The sequence below is a fragment of the Mobula birostris genome, chromosome 24 (genome assembly GCF_030028105.1).
Source record: "Mobula birostris isolate sMobBir1 chromosome 24, sMobBir1.hap1, whole genome shotgun sequence".
Lineage (NCBI taxonomy): Eukaryota > Metazoa > Chordata > Chondrichthyes > Myliobatiformes > Myliobatidae > Mobula > Mobula birostris.
This window is the reverse complement of record NC_092393.1, coordinates 14054787-14071635: the sequence shown is the minus strand read 5'-3', so window position 1 is coordinate 14071635 and position 16849 is coordinate 14054787. Positions and strand designations below refer to the sequence as shown.

The 16849-nt window shown below is 42.1% G+C and overlaps 1 protein-coding gene across 4 annotated transcripts in view; it reads left to right on the top strand.

Moving 5' to 3' along the window:
- The window catches only part of LOC140187342 (uncharacterized), a 452977-nt gene that overhangs the window by 89206 nt on the left and 346922 nt on the right, over positions 1–16849 (top strand). For all 4 annotated transcript variants that reach the window (XM_072242544.1, XM_072242543.1, XM_072242546.1 and 1 more), the window contains exon 3: positions 11270–11335. In XM_072242544.1, coding sequence (XP_072098645.1) covers positions 11270–11335 — 66 coding nt within the window. The remainder of the gene's footprint in view (positions 1–11269; positions 11336–16849) is intronic.

Sequence of the window (16849 nt, the reverse complement as noted above, 5' to 3'; positions counted from 1 at the left end):
ATGGATTTTAATAAGGCATTTGACAAGTTTCCCCATGGTAAGCTCATATAGAAAATCAGGTGTTATGGGATCAGGGAAACTTGGCTGCATAGATTCCGATTTAGCTTGCCCACAGAGTGCAGAGGGTGGTTGTTGATGGAGTGTATTCTTCCTGTAGGCTGGTGACCAGTGGTGTTCCGCAGGGATCCATTCTGGGACCCCGGCTCTTTATGATATTTATAAATGACTTGGATGAGAAAGTGGAAAGATGGGTTAGTAAGTCTGCAGATGACAAAAGCTGGTGCTGTGTGGATAGCGTAAAAAGGTTGTCCCATTTCTAACCCCGCCTCTTTCGGGCAGATAGGGCTCATTAACTGTGGTTGGCAACTCATCTAGGAGAAGGAAAACTCTGATCTCAAACCTCCACTGCCTTATGGCTATACCCACTCATGGGGAAGGTTTCGGGAGCAAATCCCGAGGGGAAAAATCATGAGCTGAAGTCCCTAAGGCTGTCCTACATTAAGTTTATTTTTGACTGGCAATTCCTGCAAAGCTGCTGGTACCAAACTGTATTGGTCTCTGCCATTCCTTTGGGTTTATTGGATACATGGAGAAATGGAGCTTGCTACATGGGCAACAGCTTGCTCTCCATATTGTACTGTCTAGGCTTGTGCATCTAGACAGCTAGGACGCAATATCCATGATCAGCTCTTACCGAGGGAGGCCCTCGCCCAGGTTACAACAGGACACTGATAGGATACAGAGTAGGGCCAAGAAGTGGAGTTCAATTGGAAAAGTGTGATGCATGGAAGGTCAAAGTTGAAGGTACAGAGTTAATAGCAAGATTCTTAGCAGAATAGAGGAACCGAGGGATCTTGGGGTCCACATCCATTGATTCCTCAAATTTGCAATACAAGTTGATGGTGTGTTTTGGCTTTTATTAGTCAAGGGCTTGGGTTCAAGAGCTATGAGGTATTTTTGTAGCTCTATAAAACTGAGTATTCTGAGTATTGTGTTCAGTTCTGGTTGCCTCATTATAGGAAGGATGTGGAAGTTTAAATTAAAATCCAGAGGAGATTTACAAGGATGCTGCCTGGGTTTGAAAACATGTCTTATGAGGAAAGGTGGGGTGAGCTAAGGCTTTTCTTTGGAGCGAAGGAGGATGAGAGGTGACGACAGAGGTGATGAGAGGAATAGATAATGGACAGCCAGTGCCTTTTTCCCAAGGTGGAAATGGCTGATATGAATCAACATAATTTTAAGATGATTGGAGGAAACTATTGGGGGAATGTCAGAGGTAGATTTTTGCACACTGATTGATGCTTCGAACACGCTGCCAGGGCTGGTGATAGAGGCAACTACATTAGGGTCATTTAAACAATTCTTAGATATTCATATGGATATAGAAAGGATGTCTCCAGTAGCGAGGGAGTCTAGGCAAGAGGGCACAGCCTCAGAATACAAAGACATCCCTTTAGAACATAGATGAGAAATTTCTTAAGCCAGATGGTGGTGAATCTGTGGAATTCATTACCACAGTTGGCTGTGTGAGGTCTTGTTATTGGATATATTTAAAGCAGTGGCTGATAAATATTTGATTAGTAACTCCTTCAAAAGTTACAGGGAGGAAGTTAAAGGCAGGAGAGGGGTTGAGACTGATAATAAATCGGCCATGATTGAATAGTGGGGCAGGCTCAATGGGCTGAATGGCCTATTTCTGCTTGCATGTTTTCTGGTCTTGGGGATGAAAGAAAAATGGAGGGCGATAGGGGAGGAAGCTGTCTTAGGGTAGGTTAAAAGGTTGGTACAACATTATGTGCCAAAGGGTCTGTACATTGTACTGTTTTTGTAACAAGATGGACAAGTTGGTATACCCTATCTTCGTTATATGTGGGGGATGCGTCCCACACAGTCGACGCATAATGTGAGTAATTATTTAAATGGAGAAAATAGGGATGTGTTCCAGAGGGTTTCCTAAATATGTTTTATCTGTAATTTATTCACATTTTCATACCAATATGACACAAAAGCAGTACCACAAGACAACATTTGTGTTATATTGCATCAATTTAAGGTAATATTCAATATAATAAATCATAGAAAGTTAACATCCTAGGGTGTACAGTACTCACCAACAGTGGCAGGTGTGTTCGCTCCGGGAGATGAGTGGTGGTTGTGGTGTCGGGCAGCTTTACATGGATAAGGTGGAAGGTTGTAGTTGTCAGCATCCTATCAAGCACAGCAAGGGGTGAAAGAAGACTCACAGAACTCTTAGAGCTGCCGGCAGCAGGAGATGACACCGATTTGAAGAAAGTGGTGAGGGTTGTTTGCTTGGCAGCATTTTGTTTTTCAGCATAAATTTGCTTGTAGGGAAGAAGGGTTGATGGCAGGGAACGACTGAAATGCTGACTTCGTTCTAACCTTGGGTCCATATCCATCGCCATTTGTGCCAAGTGTTCCAATTTCCACCATTCCCTCACCGTTGGTAAACTCCCGAGGTTTTCAAAATCATTTGTTGCTTGCAGCATCTGAGAGAGAGTTCGCCATTAAAAAAAATACGTACGCCTTGAATGTGGATCACACCTTGGTTGAGTGGTTGAATCAGCAATGTTGTGTTAGGCGGCAGGAAATGCACTGTTATGTTAGGATGAATGCTGTCCAAATGTTTAAGGTGGGCTCGTGCATTGTCAAGCAGCAAAAGAACTTTAAAGGCAAGATTCCGTTCCGGCAGTAGTGTCCCAGAGCTGTGTTGCCTTCAGCTGATGGCGTGCTGTTTATAATTTCCAACATTTTTTCAAGTGTTAAAGCGGTTCTCTGCCGCTGGGCTGATGGCCTGGGACATGACATCGGACGCGTAGGAGGCATAGTTAAATATTTCAAGCACAAAATCACTGCACCATAGGTAAAACCAACAAAAGTTTAAGAGCGCAAGATCGTGCATCCATACGTTGCAAAAACCAATGCGAGACTGGCGGGAGTGAGACTGAGAGGCGTGTGCACTTGACTTGTATTGGCGGGAAAGCGGTGCTTCTCATCCCAATAGTGAGACTGTGTGGTGTGTGCACATGACTTGTATTGGCGGGAAAGCAGTGCTCCTCGCATAACTGTGAGTCTTGGATGCATATAAGGAGACGTTGGTAGAAATAAGTTCCTCACATAACTGAATCTGCATTGTCTGAAGATGCATATAAGGAGGATAGGGTGTAGTGCACAAGATAAATTGTCATGTTGTAACAGTGTAACTGCAAGTGATCAAGTTTCAGTGTTAATTATCTGGGAATATTTAACATTTTTGAGAGGTGAAAATGGAAAGTGAGGAGGTGGTCTGATTTTAAAAAAAGAATGGGATGTTATTGAAAAAAGCAGAAAACATGAAGGTTAGGAAAATTTCAGCATTTTTGGGAAAGAAAGAAAAGTAAAATCTGAGAAGAAAGAAACTGACAAGTAGGCTATAAAATTTTCTAAAGAGGAAAAGGCCAATATTATCAAACTTTAATGTAGTTTCTTCATAAACTGTGGCAGGGGAAATTATTTCAAAAAAATAAGGAAATGACAGGGAAAATAAACAAATGGAAGAAACAAACATTCAAGAAGTAGTGCGGTAGAGTACCTTGAGAGAAGATGATGCACTGAAAGTAACTAGCATTAGTGTACGTGATATTGAAAAAAGTTAATGGAGCTAAAATAAAATCAGACCAAGAGACGCAGGAGAAGAATTAGGCCACTTGACCCATTGAGTCTGCACTGCCATTTCATCATGGCTGAACCATTTTCCCTCTTAGCCCCAATCTCCTGCCTTCTCTCCATATCCCTTCATGTCCTTATCAATCAAGAATCTATCAACCTCTGCCTTAAATATAGTCAATGACTTGGCCTCCATAGCTACCTGTGACAGTGAATTCTTGAGATTCACCACTGTCTGGCTAAAGAAATTCCTCTTCATCTCCATTCTAAAAGACCACCCCCCTATTCTGAACCAATATCCTCTGGTTCAAGACTCTCTCCACCATAGGAAATGTCCTTTCTACAAAATCAAACATTAGGCACTGTTGGTCTGAATACTGAAGTTGTGCAAGAGCCAATAATGGTGTTAGTTGATGTATTGATTATTGCCTTCCAGAATTCCATAGAATCTGGAATACCACTCATTAGATACTGGGAGTAGGAGTAGGCTTGGAAACACAGAACCTGTTATCAGTAGTAAAGAAAATATTTAGAAAGTATTATTAAAGTAGCTGTAACAGGGCTCTTTGGTGGGGTAGGGATAGAGAAAGTATTGTTCAATAAGGTTCAACGTGAGCTACACCAAGGAGACCATAATCGATACTATGAAGCTTTGAAGATGTATCTAGCTGAACAATGACTCAGAAGATATTTGGAGGAGGAGGAGGTGGCATGGTGGTATTTTCATTAAATTAGTAATCTAGGTACTCAGAGCAAAGTCTTGGTGATATTATTATCATCAGGTGCCATGCGCAGTTTGAGCTTTGACCGCCATGGTTCACACACTCCTGTTTTGGATCAAGTGGATCAATTCATTGGTATTCATTTCAAGTTTTCTGGCTGCTGTCTCCATCATCATTTGTCTTTGTCTTCCTCTTGCTTTCTTCCCTTCAATCTTTCCCATATTACCATCCATTCTAACTCCTCTTTCCTAATCACATGTCCAATGAAGTTACTTTGCCTTTTCATGATCTCATACATTATTTCTCTCTCTGTGTTTGCTCTGTTCATGACATCCTCGTTAGATATTCGTTTCGCCCATGATATTCTTTGCATCCTCCTCAAAAACCACATCTCTGCTGCTTCAATTCGTTTCCTCATGTTACTAGATATTGTCCAACATTCTGAGCCATATAATGAACTGGATAGACGTAACATTTCAGTACTCTGAGGAGGGTTGTCATGCCTAGTTTAGTGTTGGTCAGTATACTCTTCATTCTCGTAAAGGTGTCTTTTGCCATCCCTATTCTTCTTTTGATGTCCATGTCGCACCTGCCATCTGATGTCGCCCAGCTTCCTTAGTAGCAAAAGTTCTATACTTGTTTTATGTCTTCCCTGTTTATTCTCAGCCTGCAGATAGGATTCTCCTCCTTTTTGGATATCACCGTACATTGTCTTTTTGCAATTGATAGACTCATTTTTGCACTCTCTTCAACAACTATATCAATTAAGTTTTGTAGTTCTTCCTCCGTACTTGCAGTTAACAGTGTCGTCTGCACATCTGAAATTATTGATGTTTTCACCGCCAACTTTGCTTCCCAAGATGTCTCTTATTTTTTGTAATATTGTTTCACTGTGCACATTAAATAAATCAGGGGAGAAAATATGCCCTTGTCTTATGCCTCTCTTGATTTTCGTGAACTAACTCACTTCTCCACCTTTTGTTACAGTGGCAGTTTGTTCCCAGTACAGATTTCTGATTAGGTGGAGGTCTTTGGAATCTAGATCTAGTTTTCTGTAATATTTCAAATAACTTATTGTGCTTCACTTTATCAAATGCTTTTGTGTAGACTATGAAACAAACAGATCTTTTTGCACTTGAATAGCTCATTCTGATAGTATCATTAACATCAATATTGCATTTCTTGTACCTTTGTCTTTCACAAAACCATATTGTTCTTTACCTATTTCAGCTTGTATCTTACTTTTAGCTCTTGTCATCAAAATTTTTAGAAGTAACTTGGTGATATGACTCATTAAACTTAAGGTCCCATGTAATTCATATTCTATTGCTCCAGGTTGCTTGGTGATATAGATTCATATAATAAGTGATCCCACAAAAGCAGATAAATGGTGATCAGTCTGGTTCTCTAATGTCCTATAGGCAAAGATATGTCATCCTTATCCGGTTGGGCTTTTGTGACACCAGACCCATAGTCTTGGTGCAGGGTTTTGACTTAGACATCAAAAAATCCCGTATCTGTCTCCTGTCCATTTCCCACCCAGATATTGCTCAAGTACCCACAAGGCTGTGTACTCGGCCCCCTGCTGTAGTCACTGTACACCCATGATTGTGTAGCCCAGTTTCCATCAAACTCAATATATAAGTTTGCTGATGACACAACAATTGTAGGCTGTGTCTTAGATAATGATGAGTTTGAGTACAGAGAGGAAATTAAGAACCTGGTGGCATGGTGTGAAGACAAAAACCTATCTCTCAACGTCAGCAAGACGAAGTTGTTGACTTCAGAAGGAGTAGCGGACCACTCAACCCAATTTACATCAGTGGTACTCAAGTGGAACAGGTCAAAAGCTTTAAGTTCCTCGGGGTCAATATCACAAATGACCTGACTTGGTCCAACCAAGCAGAGTTCACTGCCAAGAAGGCCCACCAGCCCCTTTACTTCCTGAGAAAACTAAAGAAATTTGGCCTGTCCCCTAAAACCCTCACTAATTTTTATAGATGCACCGTAGAAAGCATTCTTCCAGGGTGCCACACAACCTGTTATGGAAGTTGTCCTGTCCAAGACCGAAAAAAGAAGTTGCAGAAGATCGTGAACATGGCGCAGCACATCACACAAACCAATCTTCCGTCTGTGGACTCACTTTACACTGCACACTGTTGGAGCAGTGCTGCCAGGATAATCAAGGATAAGACCCACCCAGCCAACAGACTTTTCGTCCCTCTTCCGTCCGGGAGAAGGTTCAGGAGCTTGAAGACTCGTACGGCCAGATTTGGGAACAGCTTCTTTCCAATTGTGATAAGAGTGCTGAAGGGATCCTGACCCGGATCTGGGCCGTACCCTCCAAATTTCCGGACCTGCCTCTGGGTTTTTTTGCACTGCCTTACTTTCCATTTTTCTATTTTCTATTTATGATTTATAATTTAAATTTTTAACATTTACTAATTTTAACTATTTTTAATATTTTTAATATTTGTAATCCAGGGAGTGTGAAGCTCAGAATCAAATATCGCTGTGATGATTGTACATTTTAGTACAAATCGTTTGGCGACTATAAAGTATAAAAGTATTTGCTGAGTTCTCTAGTATGTTTTTGTTGCTTCAATTCTAACATCTGCAGTCTCTTTGTTCTCGTATTGTTTACTACCTACAGTGTCCCCACAGCCAGTGAATGCTGTGAGGTACAGTATGCTTCATGTAAAACACTTAAGAGAAATTACTGAAAGTGGCAGAGGTGCAGAATATTCTGAGTGGAGACCACCATTGATTGAGCTAGTTGCGTACTGTAAGATATTGCCAGTAGATTGGGTATGCAGCAGGTGGTAGGGGATCAATGAGGGGTAATGATCTTTTTCTCATTGATTTACCTGTTGCAGATGTACCCATCTATAATAGTACTAGTTCTGTCTAAGATGTTCCTGTGTGCATCCTATAGATGTTACAAATTGCTCCTGTGTATCAGTGTTGGAGTGATTGAATGCTTGTAGATGGAGTGCCTGTCAAGCAGGCTGCTATGTCTGTATTGTGTCAAGCTTCTTGATTGCCGTGGAAGCTGAACTTGTTTAGGCAAGTAGAGAGTATTCATCATACACTTGAATTGATACTTGTAGATGGTGGACAGACTTTGGGGAGTTGAGGTGAGTTATTTGCTGCAGGATTCCGAGCCTCTGACCTGCCCTTGTATACGCTTTGTGTATATGCTACTCCAGTTTGATTTATGGGTAAGAGATTGAGGGAGATGGGGCAAATAAAGGAAAATGGGATTAGTGTAGATGGTAATCTTGATTGATAGTTGCGGATGAATTGGGCCAAAGGGTGTACTTCCTCCTGTATAACTCCATGATCTACTGGACATGTTCCTGCTGTTAGCAACGCTAACACAGACATGAACCATAATCTAGTTGTAGTTGCCATTTTAGCCTATTTGATCCATCCTACCAGAGAGATTTAATTTGTTCTACCTAATTTTACACTTCCCTCTGCCTCCTCATCTATGCAATTGAAAATTGATTTTTCTTTCTTCCATTTTTGACCAAATGTCTCAAACCAGAAATGTTAATTTTACTTTGGTTTTCACAGGTGCTGCTTGGATTGCTGAGTTTCTAGAATTTTCTGTTCCCACTTAATCCTATGCTCTTGAGTTTCAATGAATGAGAGGTGAAGTTTACAAAGGTTCTTCTGGGCTTGACAGCATTAATACAGAAATGATGTTTTCAATGGCTTGGGTTATCCAGAAAAAGGAATTACAGTAGCAAAATAAGCATTTGACCATTCGGGACTTAGGTGAGAGGAAACTTTAATTGTAGCAGACATCCCACCTCTGCCGGAAGTTCCGGGAGTCTTCCGCATATTGATAGTGGCTCCCTGACACCTGGAAATTATATACAATATCCCGGAAATAGATTTTTTTGAGAAAGAAAGGGTGAGGGAGAGCGAGCATCCAGATTGGTCTCTCTTTGTGCTAAGAGTGGTCCCCATCCACCGGGCCGCGAGGAAACAATATGATTTGGCAATATGAGTCAGTGGCACCTTTCCACATTCCCTGTCACGCACTGTTGAGCCATTACGCACGCGAGGTCATTACCCGCACGTCATCCATGTCAGCACGGGAAGGAAATCAACTCCTCGAGCTTGCACATGACTGTGGGCTGAAAAGTATGTTTGACATAACATCTCTGCCGGCATTCTGGATCAAAGTCAAGGCTGAATATCCTGAGATAGCCACGAAAGCACTGAAAACATTGCTTCCATTTCCAACATCATATCGCTGCCAAGCAGAGTTTCTGCAATGAATATAATGAAAACTAAATTGCGGAATAGACTGGACATAAGGAACCCCCTTCGAGTATCGCTGTCTCCCATCACCCCTTGATAGGACCGTCTTGTTGCAGGAAAACAAGCCTAGGGCTCCCACCGATTCAGCGATATTGGTGTGTTACAATGTTTTTATATGTTCATACGGGAAAAATATGCACTGTGTGTTTAATATCCAAATGTTACTTAAAATGTTATGATGCTATTGACTTATAATTGACTTATCACCGATATTCCAGTCGTGAGTAACAACCCCCCCCCGGTCGGTGGTGCAAAAAATGTTGGGGACCCCTACTAAGTAGACTATCAGTTTTCTGTGGGCGGGCTTTACAGTCAACCTCAAGAATAATGACAGTGCTGCTCGCTGCACTATTTGCAAAAGTGACTTTTCTATTGCCCATGGTGGGTTAAAATGTAAAAGACATGTTGAGGTGAGTTTAACAGATGTCATTCGTTCATTAGGATAGCTGACGTTATTTAAACTAGCTGGCTGCTAAGGAGGTACTCTATTGATGTCCTACGTGATGAGGCCAAACTCCTTGTAGACTTGCTTAAAGTTGTAATAGAATAAACATGATAATATAAGTACATATTTTAATGTCATATTTTCTGCATATACCCAACTTGGTTTACAGATTAGACAAAATCACTAAACAAGGTATTACATACACTCTTGGAGGTCGACGGGGTGGGGGTGGATATGGGGTTGTAGGGGGTGGGGGTGCAACCTCCCTGAAATGGTGGTGATACCTCCCTGAAATGAGTTTTTGCAGGGTGGGATGTCTGTTGTAGTGTTGTGAATCTTTGAGATATGGAGGTTATTGAGATATGGAGTATACCAAAAGATGGAGATTGGTAGAAATATTGGATTGTAGACGACATGCCCTTTAGGAAAGGAACACTAAAATATCAATTAAAACTCTATTGAATAGAGATAAAGATATGGGATTATAGTTGAAGTTATGAAGGTAAATTCACTTTGTTTTCATTAGTAAAATAAAGGATGGTATCATTTTCAATTTTTTAAATGTTAAGGAATAGTGTTGGATGATCGTTAGACGTTATTATGTAGCTGCCCCAGGTCGGAGTGAGAGAAAGGCTGTCTCATTCTGCCCTGCAGAGTTGATGTACGGTTAGAATGACAAAGTTTTTTGAATCTTTTTTTGAATCTTTGAACCTTAAATTGAAGCTGGGTTCAAACTGAATTGAATTGACTTTATTTCTTACATCCTTCACATACATGAGGAGTAAAAATCTTTGTTTCTATCTGAATATGCAATTTATTGTAATTTGTAATAAATAGTACATACAACAGAACGGACAATATAGCATAGAAATACAATTGTGTCAGCATGAATTAATCAGTCTCATGGCCTGACGGAAGAAGCTGTCCTGGAGCCTGTTGGCCCTGGCTATAATGCTGCGGTACTGTTTCCTGGTTGATAGCAGCTCAAACAGTTTTTTTATGCACCTGTCGCTGAATGGTGGGAAGTTCACATCCACAGATATGCTGGGTTGCCTGCAGCACTCTGCAGAGACCTGTGATGGAGGGAAGTACAGTTCCCACACCAGGCAGTGATACAGCCCGTCAGGATGCTCTCAATTTTGCCCCTGTAGAAAGTCCTTAGGATTTAGGGACTCATGCCAAACTTCTTCAGTCATCTGAGGTGAAAGAAGCACTGTTGTGCTTTTTTCACCATACAGCTAGTATGCACAGACCATGTGAGGTCCTTGGTGATGTGTATACCAAGGAACTTAAAGCTGTTCACTCTCTCAACCCCAGATCCATTGATGTCAATAGGGGTGAGCCTGTCTCTGTTCCTCCTGTAGTCCACAGCCAGCTCCTTTGTTTTTGCAACATTGAGGGAGAGATTGTTTTCTTGACACCACTGTGTCAGGGTGATGACTCTTCTCTGTAGGCTGCCTTGTTATTATTTGAGATAAGGCCAATCAGTGTAGTGTTATCTGCAAATTTAATTAACAGATTGGAGCTCTACGAAATAAGGAATTGTATGAACAGTTACAATCCAGGGAGCTACTTGATTTGTAAATATGTTGCCACATCAGTAGTCTTAACAGATCTTGTCTATGGTCTGGCAGCACCTCTTCCTAGAGATGCTGCCTGGCCTGCTGCGTTCACCAGCAACTTTTATGTGTGTTGCTTGAATTTCCAGCATCTGCAGAATTCCTGTTGTTTGTCTATGATCTATCTATTTCAGATTTTGCATTACATGATGTGCATTTGTCAAGGGAATAACTCCTATAGCTGTTAATAAAAAATCCGGTGAATCTTTTAAAAGCTCACTTGCATTTTCATGAACTTTTATTTCTCATGAGTGAGATTTTTCTCTCCTGTCCATGCATCTGTTGTGTTAGCAGAGGGGTTGGTGATGTGCAGAAAGGCAATTGTATTCTAATCAGGTGAAAAAGGAGATCAAGGTTTAAGTGAACCACTAAGCATTATTGCTTTGCTATTTCAAGTAATTTGATGGAATAATTCAAATAGAGCTGTTGAATAGATTTGTTGTGATGCTCAGTTTGTAACTGTGTTCTTCTGCCCCAATCTTTAGAAATGGCAGCGCCGATTCTTTGTGTTATATGAGCATGGCTGTCTTCGTTTTGCCTTGGATGAATCGGTAAGTAATGTTTCTTTGATCAATCATGCAAAATAATGGAAGGTGACCAAGTGGAATGCTATGAAAAAAAACTTTCAAATACCATGCTCAGCAGTGGTCTGCTTGGGTTCCTGCACATTAACTCGGTTCTAAACCTCATTACGATTATGTTTCGAATATAGATAAAAGACTTGAATTTGAGATTGATTAATGGCAGTTCCTTGAGACATGTCAAGGTAAAAATTCCCTTGTCCTTGCTTCCAACACCATGTGCCTCTGCATCCAGCACATCTGTTATTTGTGCCATTTTCAGTGGGATCCCACCACAGCAAGCAGGATAAGTGCTATACCTGCCCCTACATCTCCTCCTTCACCACCATTCTGGGCTGCAAGCAGTCCTTCCAGAAGTGACATCTCACCTGTGGATTTGTTGGTGTAATCTACTGTATCTGGTGCTCCCGGTGTAGCATTCTTTACATTGGTGAGACCTGGAATAGACTCGGGAACCATTTTGAGCACCTTTGCCCTGTCCTCCACAAAAGGTGGAAATTCCTGGTTTAAATTCAAGTTTATTGTCATTCAACCATGTAAATATGCCACCAAATGAAACAGCATTCCTCTGGATGCAGGTGCACAATGTAGTACATGTAACTCACATATAACATATAAAGTAATATTACCACAATAAGTTAACAAATATTCCAGAAGATTGACATTTAGCATAAGGTGCATTTATGACACGTCAAAAAATAAACAGAGTAGCATTACTGGTGCTTCATAAGTGATGAGACCTGGCTGGAGTCAGGGAGTTAGGTAGTCTCAAGGTCTGGGGGAAGAAACAGTTTCCCATCCTAACAGTTTTTGTCCTAATGCTATGGTCACACCTACTCATGATAAAGGGTCAAGGAGATTATGGGGCAGTGGGAGGGATCCTTGACAATGCTGAGGGCTCTGTATGTAGTGCTCCTGGTAAGTATCCTAGATGGGTGGAGGAGAGGCCTCAATGATCCTTTCATCAGTTCTCACAATCCTTTGGAGGAACTTGAGATCAGAAGCCTTGCCGTTATACCCATTTAAAATGGCCATTCATTTTAATTTTTCTGTTTCCTTTCCATTCCAACATGTTGATCCATGCCCTCCTCTACTGGCATGACGAGGCCATACTTGGGTTGGAGGAGCAACATCACCTATTTCATCTGGGAAGCCTCCAAATTGATGACATGAACATTGATTTCTCTAACTTACAGTAACTCTCCCCGCGCCCCCCCAACTCCCCATAATTTCATTTTCCATTCACATTTGTCATTCCCCTCTCACCCTTATCTTCCCCATCACCTCTGTCTGGTGCTGTTCCTCCTCCTATTTCTCCCATTGTGTATTCTCCTCTCCTATTAGCTCTTCCACCTACCACCTCCCAGCTTCTCACTTCATCACTCCTCCCCCCCCCCCAACTACCCAACTTCCCCCTCGCTTAATTTCACCTATCAACTGCCAACTTGTACTCTGTTCCCTCCCCTATCTCATGGCTTCTTACCCCTTCCTTTCCAGTCCTGACCATGGGTTTCAGTCTGAGAAGTCGACTGCCTATTTCCCTCAATGGATACTGCTTGACTGGAGTTCTTCCAGAATTTTGTGTGTGTTGTGCTGGGATTTCCAGCGTCTGCAGAATCCCTTTCTGTAGCAGAGCTCACTTTAAAGTGCCTGTTTCAGGGTAAATTGATAGCCTGCAAATGATGTGACATCCATCAGATCTGGCCATTGTAGATTTAAGTCTTGTTGCCCTAAGAGGATGGTGATGATGGTTTGCTGATCCCACTATGCATTTGGAGCATTTTGTAGCTATTGGTGGTACTTCAGTGCCTGGAGATGCCAGTGTTAGTACAGGTTGAGTACCCCTTATCCAAAACCCTAAAACCTCTGAAGTGTGAAATTTTCTTGACATGGCATTACAAATGGAAAATTCATAAGGCACTGGGAAGTTTCCATAAGACCATAAGATATAAGAGCAAAAGTAGGCCATTCGGCCCAGCGAGTCTGCTCCGCCATTCAATCATGGGCTGATCTAATTCTTCCAGTCATCCCCACTTCCCTGCCTTCTCTCCATGCCCTTTGAAGCCTTGGCTAATCAAAAACCTACCTATCTCTGCTTTAAGTACATCCAGTGACTTGGCCTGCACAGTTTCTCATGGCAACAAATTCCATAGGTTTACCACCCTCTGACTAAAGTAATTTCTCTGCATCTCTGTTCTAAATGGACGTTTTTCAATCCTGAAGTTGTGCCCTCTTGTCCTAGAATCCCCTACCATGGGAAATAACTTTGCCATGTCTAATCTGTTCAGCCCTTTTAACATGCAGAATGTTTCTATGAGATCCCCCCTCATTCTCCTGAACTCCAGGGAATATAGCCCAAGAGTTGCCAGCGTTCCTCATATGGTAACCTTTTCAGTCCTGGAATCATTCTTGTGAATCTTCTCTGAGCCCTCTCTAATATCAGTATATCCTTTCTAAAATAAAGAGCCCAAAACTGCACACAATACTCCCAAGTGCGGTCTCACGAGTGCCTTATAGAGCCTCAGCTTTTATATTCTATACCTCTAGAAATGAATCCCAACATTGCATTTGCCACCTTCACCGACTCAACTTGGAGGTTAACCTTTAGGGTATCCTGCACAAGGACTTCCAAGTCCCTTTGCATCTCTACATTTTGAATTCTCACCCCATCTAAATAATAATCTGCCCGTTTATTTTTTCCACCGAAGTGCATAAACCAACACTTTCCAACATTGTATTTCATTTCCCACTTCTTTGCCCATTCCCCTAAACTATCTTAAGTCTCGCTGCAGGCTCTCTGTTTCCTCACCACTACCCGCTCCTCCACCTATCTTTTGTATCATCGGCAAATTTAGCCACAAATCCATTAATCCTGTTGTCAAAATCGTTGACATGCATCGTAAAAAGCAGCAACACCGACCCCTGTGGAACTCCACTGGTAACTAGCAGCTAGCCAGAATAGGATCCCTTTATTCCCACTCTCTGTTTTGTGCTGATCAGCCAATGCTCCACCCATGCTGGTAATTTCCCTGTAATTCCATGGGCTCTTATCTTGCCAAGCAGCCTCATGTGCGGCACCTTGTCAAAGGCCTTCTGAAAATCCATGTACACCACATCTACTGCATCTCCTGTGTCTACCCTGCTTGTAATTTCCTCAATAAATTGCAGTAGGTCAGTCAAGAAGGTATTTTCCTTTCAGGAAACCATGCTGGCTTTGGCCTATCTTGTCATGTGCCTCCGGGTCCTCCGTAATCTCATCCCTAACAATCGATTCCAACAACTTCCCAAGCACTGATGTCAGGCTAACAGGTCTATAGTTTCCTTTCTGTTGCCTCACACTCTTCTTAAATAGTGGATTTTCCCGTCATCCGGTACAATGCCAGAATCTGATTCTTGAAAGATCATTGTTAATGCCTCCGCAATCTCTCCAGCTACTTCCTTCAGAACCCGAGGGTGAATTCCATCAGGTCCAGGAGATTCATTCACCTTCAGACCATTAAGCTTCCTGAGCACCTTTCTCAGTCGTAATTTTCACTGCATATACTTCACTTCCCTGACACTCTTGAATGTCTGGTTTCCTGCAGATGTCTTCCACTGTGAAGACCAATGCAAAATACTCACTCAGTTCCTCTGCCATCTCTGTGTCTCTTATTAAAATATCTCCAGCGTCATTTTCTATTGGTTTTATATCTACCTTCAACTCTTACCCTTTATATATTTAAAAAAAGCTTTTAGTATCTTTAATATTGGTCGCCAGCTTCCTTTCATAATTCATCTTTTCCTTCCAAATGACCACCTTCGTTTTCTTCAAGTTTTAAAAGCTTCCCAATCCTCTATCTTCCTACTAGCTTTGGCTTCCTTGTATGCCCCCTTTTTTGCTTTTACTTTGGCTCTGACTTCACTTGTCAGCCACGGTAGTGTCTTGCTTCCATTTGAAAATTTCTTATTTGGAGTATATCTGCCTTGTACTTACCTCATTTTTTGCAGAAACTCTAGTCATTGCTCTGCTGTCCTTCCTGCCAGTGTCCCTTTCCACACTCAAATTTCCCTTTCTCAAATTTCAAAGTGAACTCAATCATATTGTGATCACTATTCCCCAAAGGTTCCTTAACCTTAAGCTCTCTTATCACCTCTGGATCATTGCACAGCACCCAATCCAGCACAGCCGATCCCCTAGTGCAGTGGTCCCCAACCTCTGGGCTGCGGACTGATATCAGGCTGCGAAGCATTCAGGGATGCAGTGATAGCCAGCGTGCACCCAGCACGTCTTTAAGAAAAAAGCCGAAATAAACAAGCCCGCCTGGCACATAAATGTTGGCCCAGATCAGAGGCAATTGCCGATTTCACTTGCTCGATGCGATGTTCACTTCTCTGTCCAGGGCGCTGGAGCCTTTAGCTGTTCCATTGTTTGGTCAATTAAAATGCCAGCTCAGACAGGCTGAAAAGACAAGTCTATTAGGATCAAGGTTGCACGTTGAATCTGCACATGCTTCTAATAAAGTATGGGCACTGCCGTGCTTTCTTTGTAATGACAGTTACGTCTGGTCCCAGGACAGATCCTCTGACACTTTTCAGAGAGAGAAACTTCGATCCTTAATGCTAAAGAATTTAAAGTTATTGACCCTCTCCACCTCAGTTCCTCTAATGAAGACTGGCTTCTGGGCGGCACCCAATTAATTAGCTTGTTTATTTTGGCTTTTTTCTTAAAGATGTGCTGGGTGCACTCCGGCTACTGCTGCACCCCTGCATCCTTTGCAGCCTGGTATTGGCCCACGGCCCGGAGGTTGGGGACCACTGCCCTAGTGGGCTCAACAACAAGCTGTTCTAAAAATTCTACAAATTTTCTCTTGAGGTCCAGTATTGGCCTGATTTTCCCAATCCACTTTCATGTTAAAATCCCCAATGATTATCATGACATTGCCCTTCTGACACACCTTTTCTATCTCCTGCTGTAATTTGTAATCCACATCCCAGCTGCTGTATACAACTGCTGTAGTGTTTTCATGCAGTGTGTTGAAACTCCGACTAAACACCAAGTTAAACCAGAGCCAATGAAGACAGAGTCGTAGTAAGGTTAACCATTTACTGTTCACTCTTCCACATTAACATTGTATGGTGAAAACTGTTGATAAAAAAATACAAACATATACAGCGTCTGTTTCATTCCGGAGACCACGCGCGCTCTCTTCTTTTAGTGAGTGTCTCCAGCCACCCCGAGTGGGGAGTGAGGGGGTCGCGTCAAACCGCCGCTGGGCCAGAGCCCACCCTGTGTTTGAAATTGAAAAGCCGACATGCGCGCCACCGGAACCTCCACTTCTTTGACAGAAACTGCGTTAATATTTTTAATTCAAACACATTCTTAGGAACTTACGGCGTTGCTTCTATACTGTTTCTTTGTGGGTAGACACAGAGCTCTTCACGATCATGCTGCATGCATGGCACCCACCTTTACACCTTCTCCGAACCGGAGGTTACACATAAGAC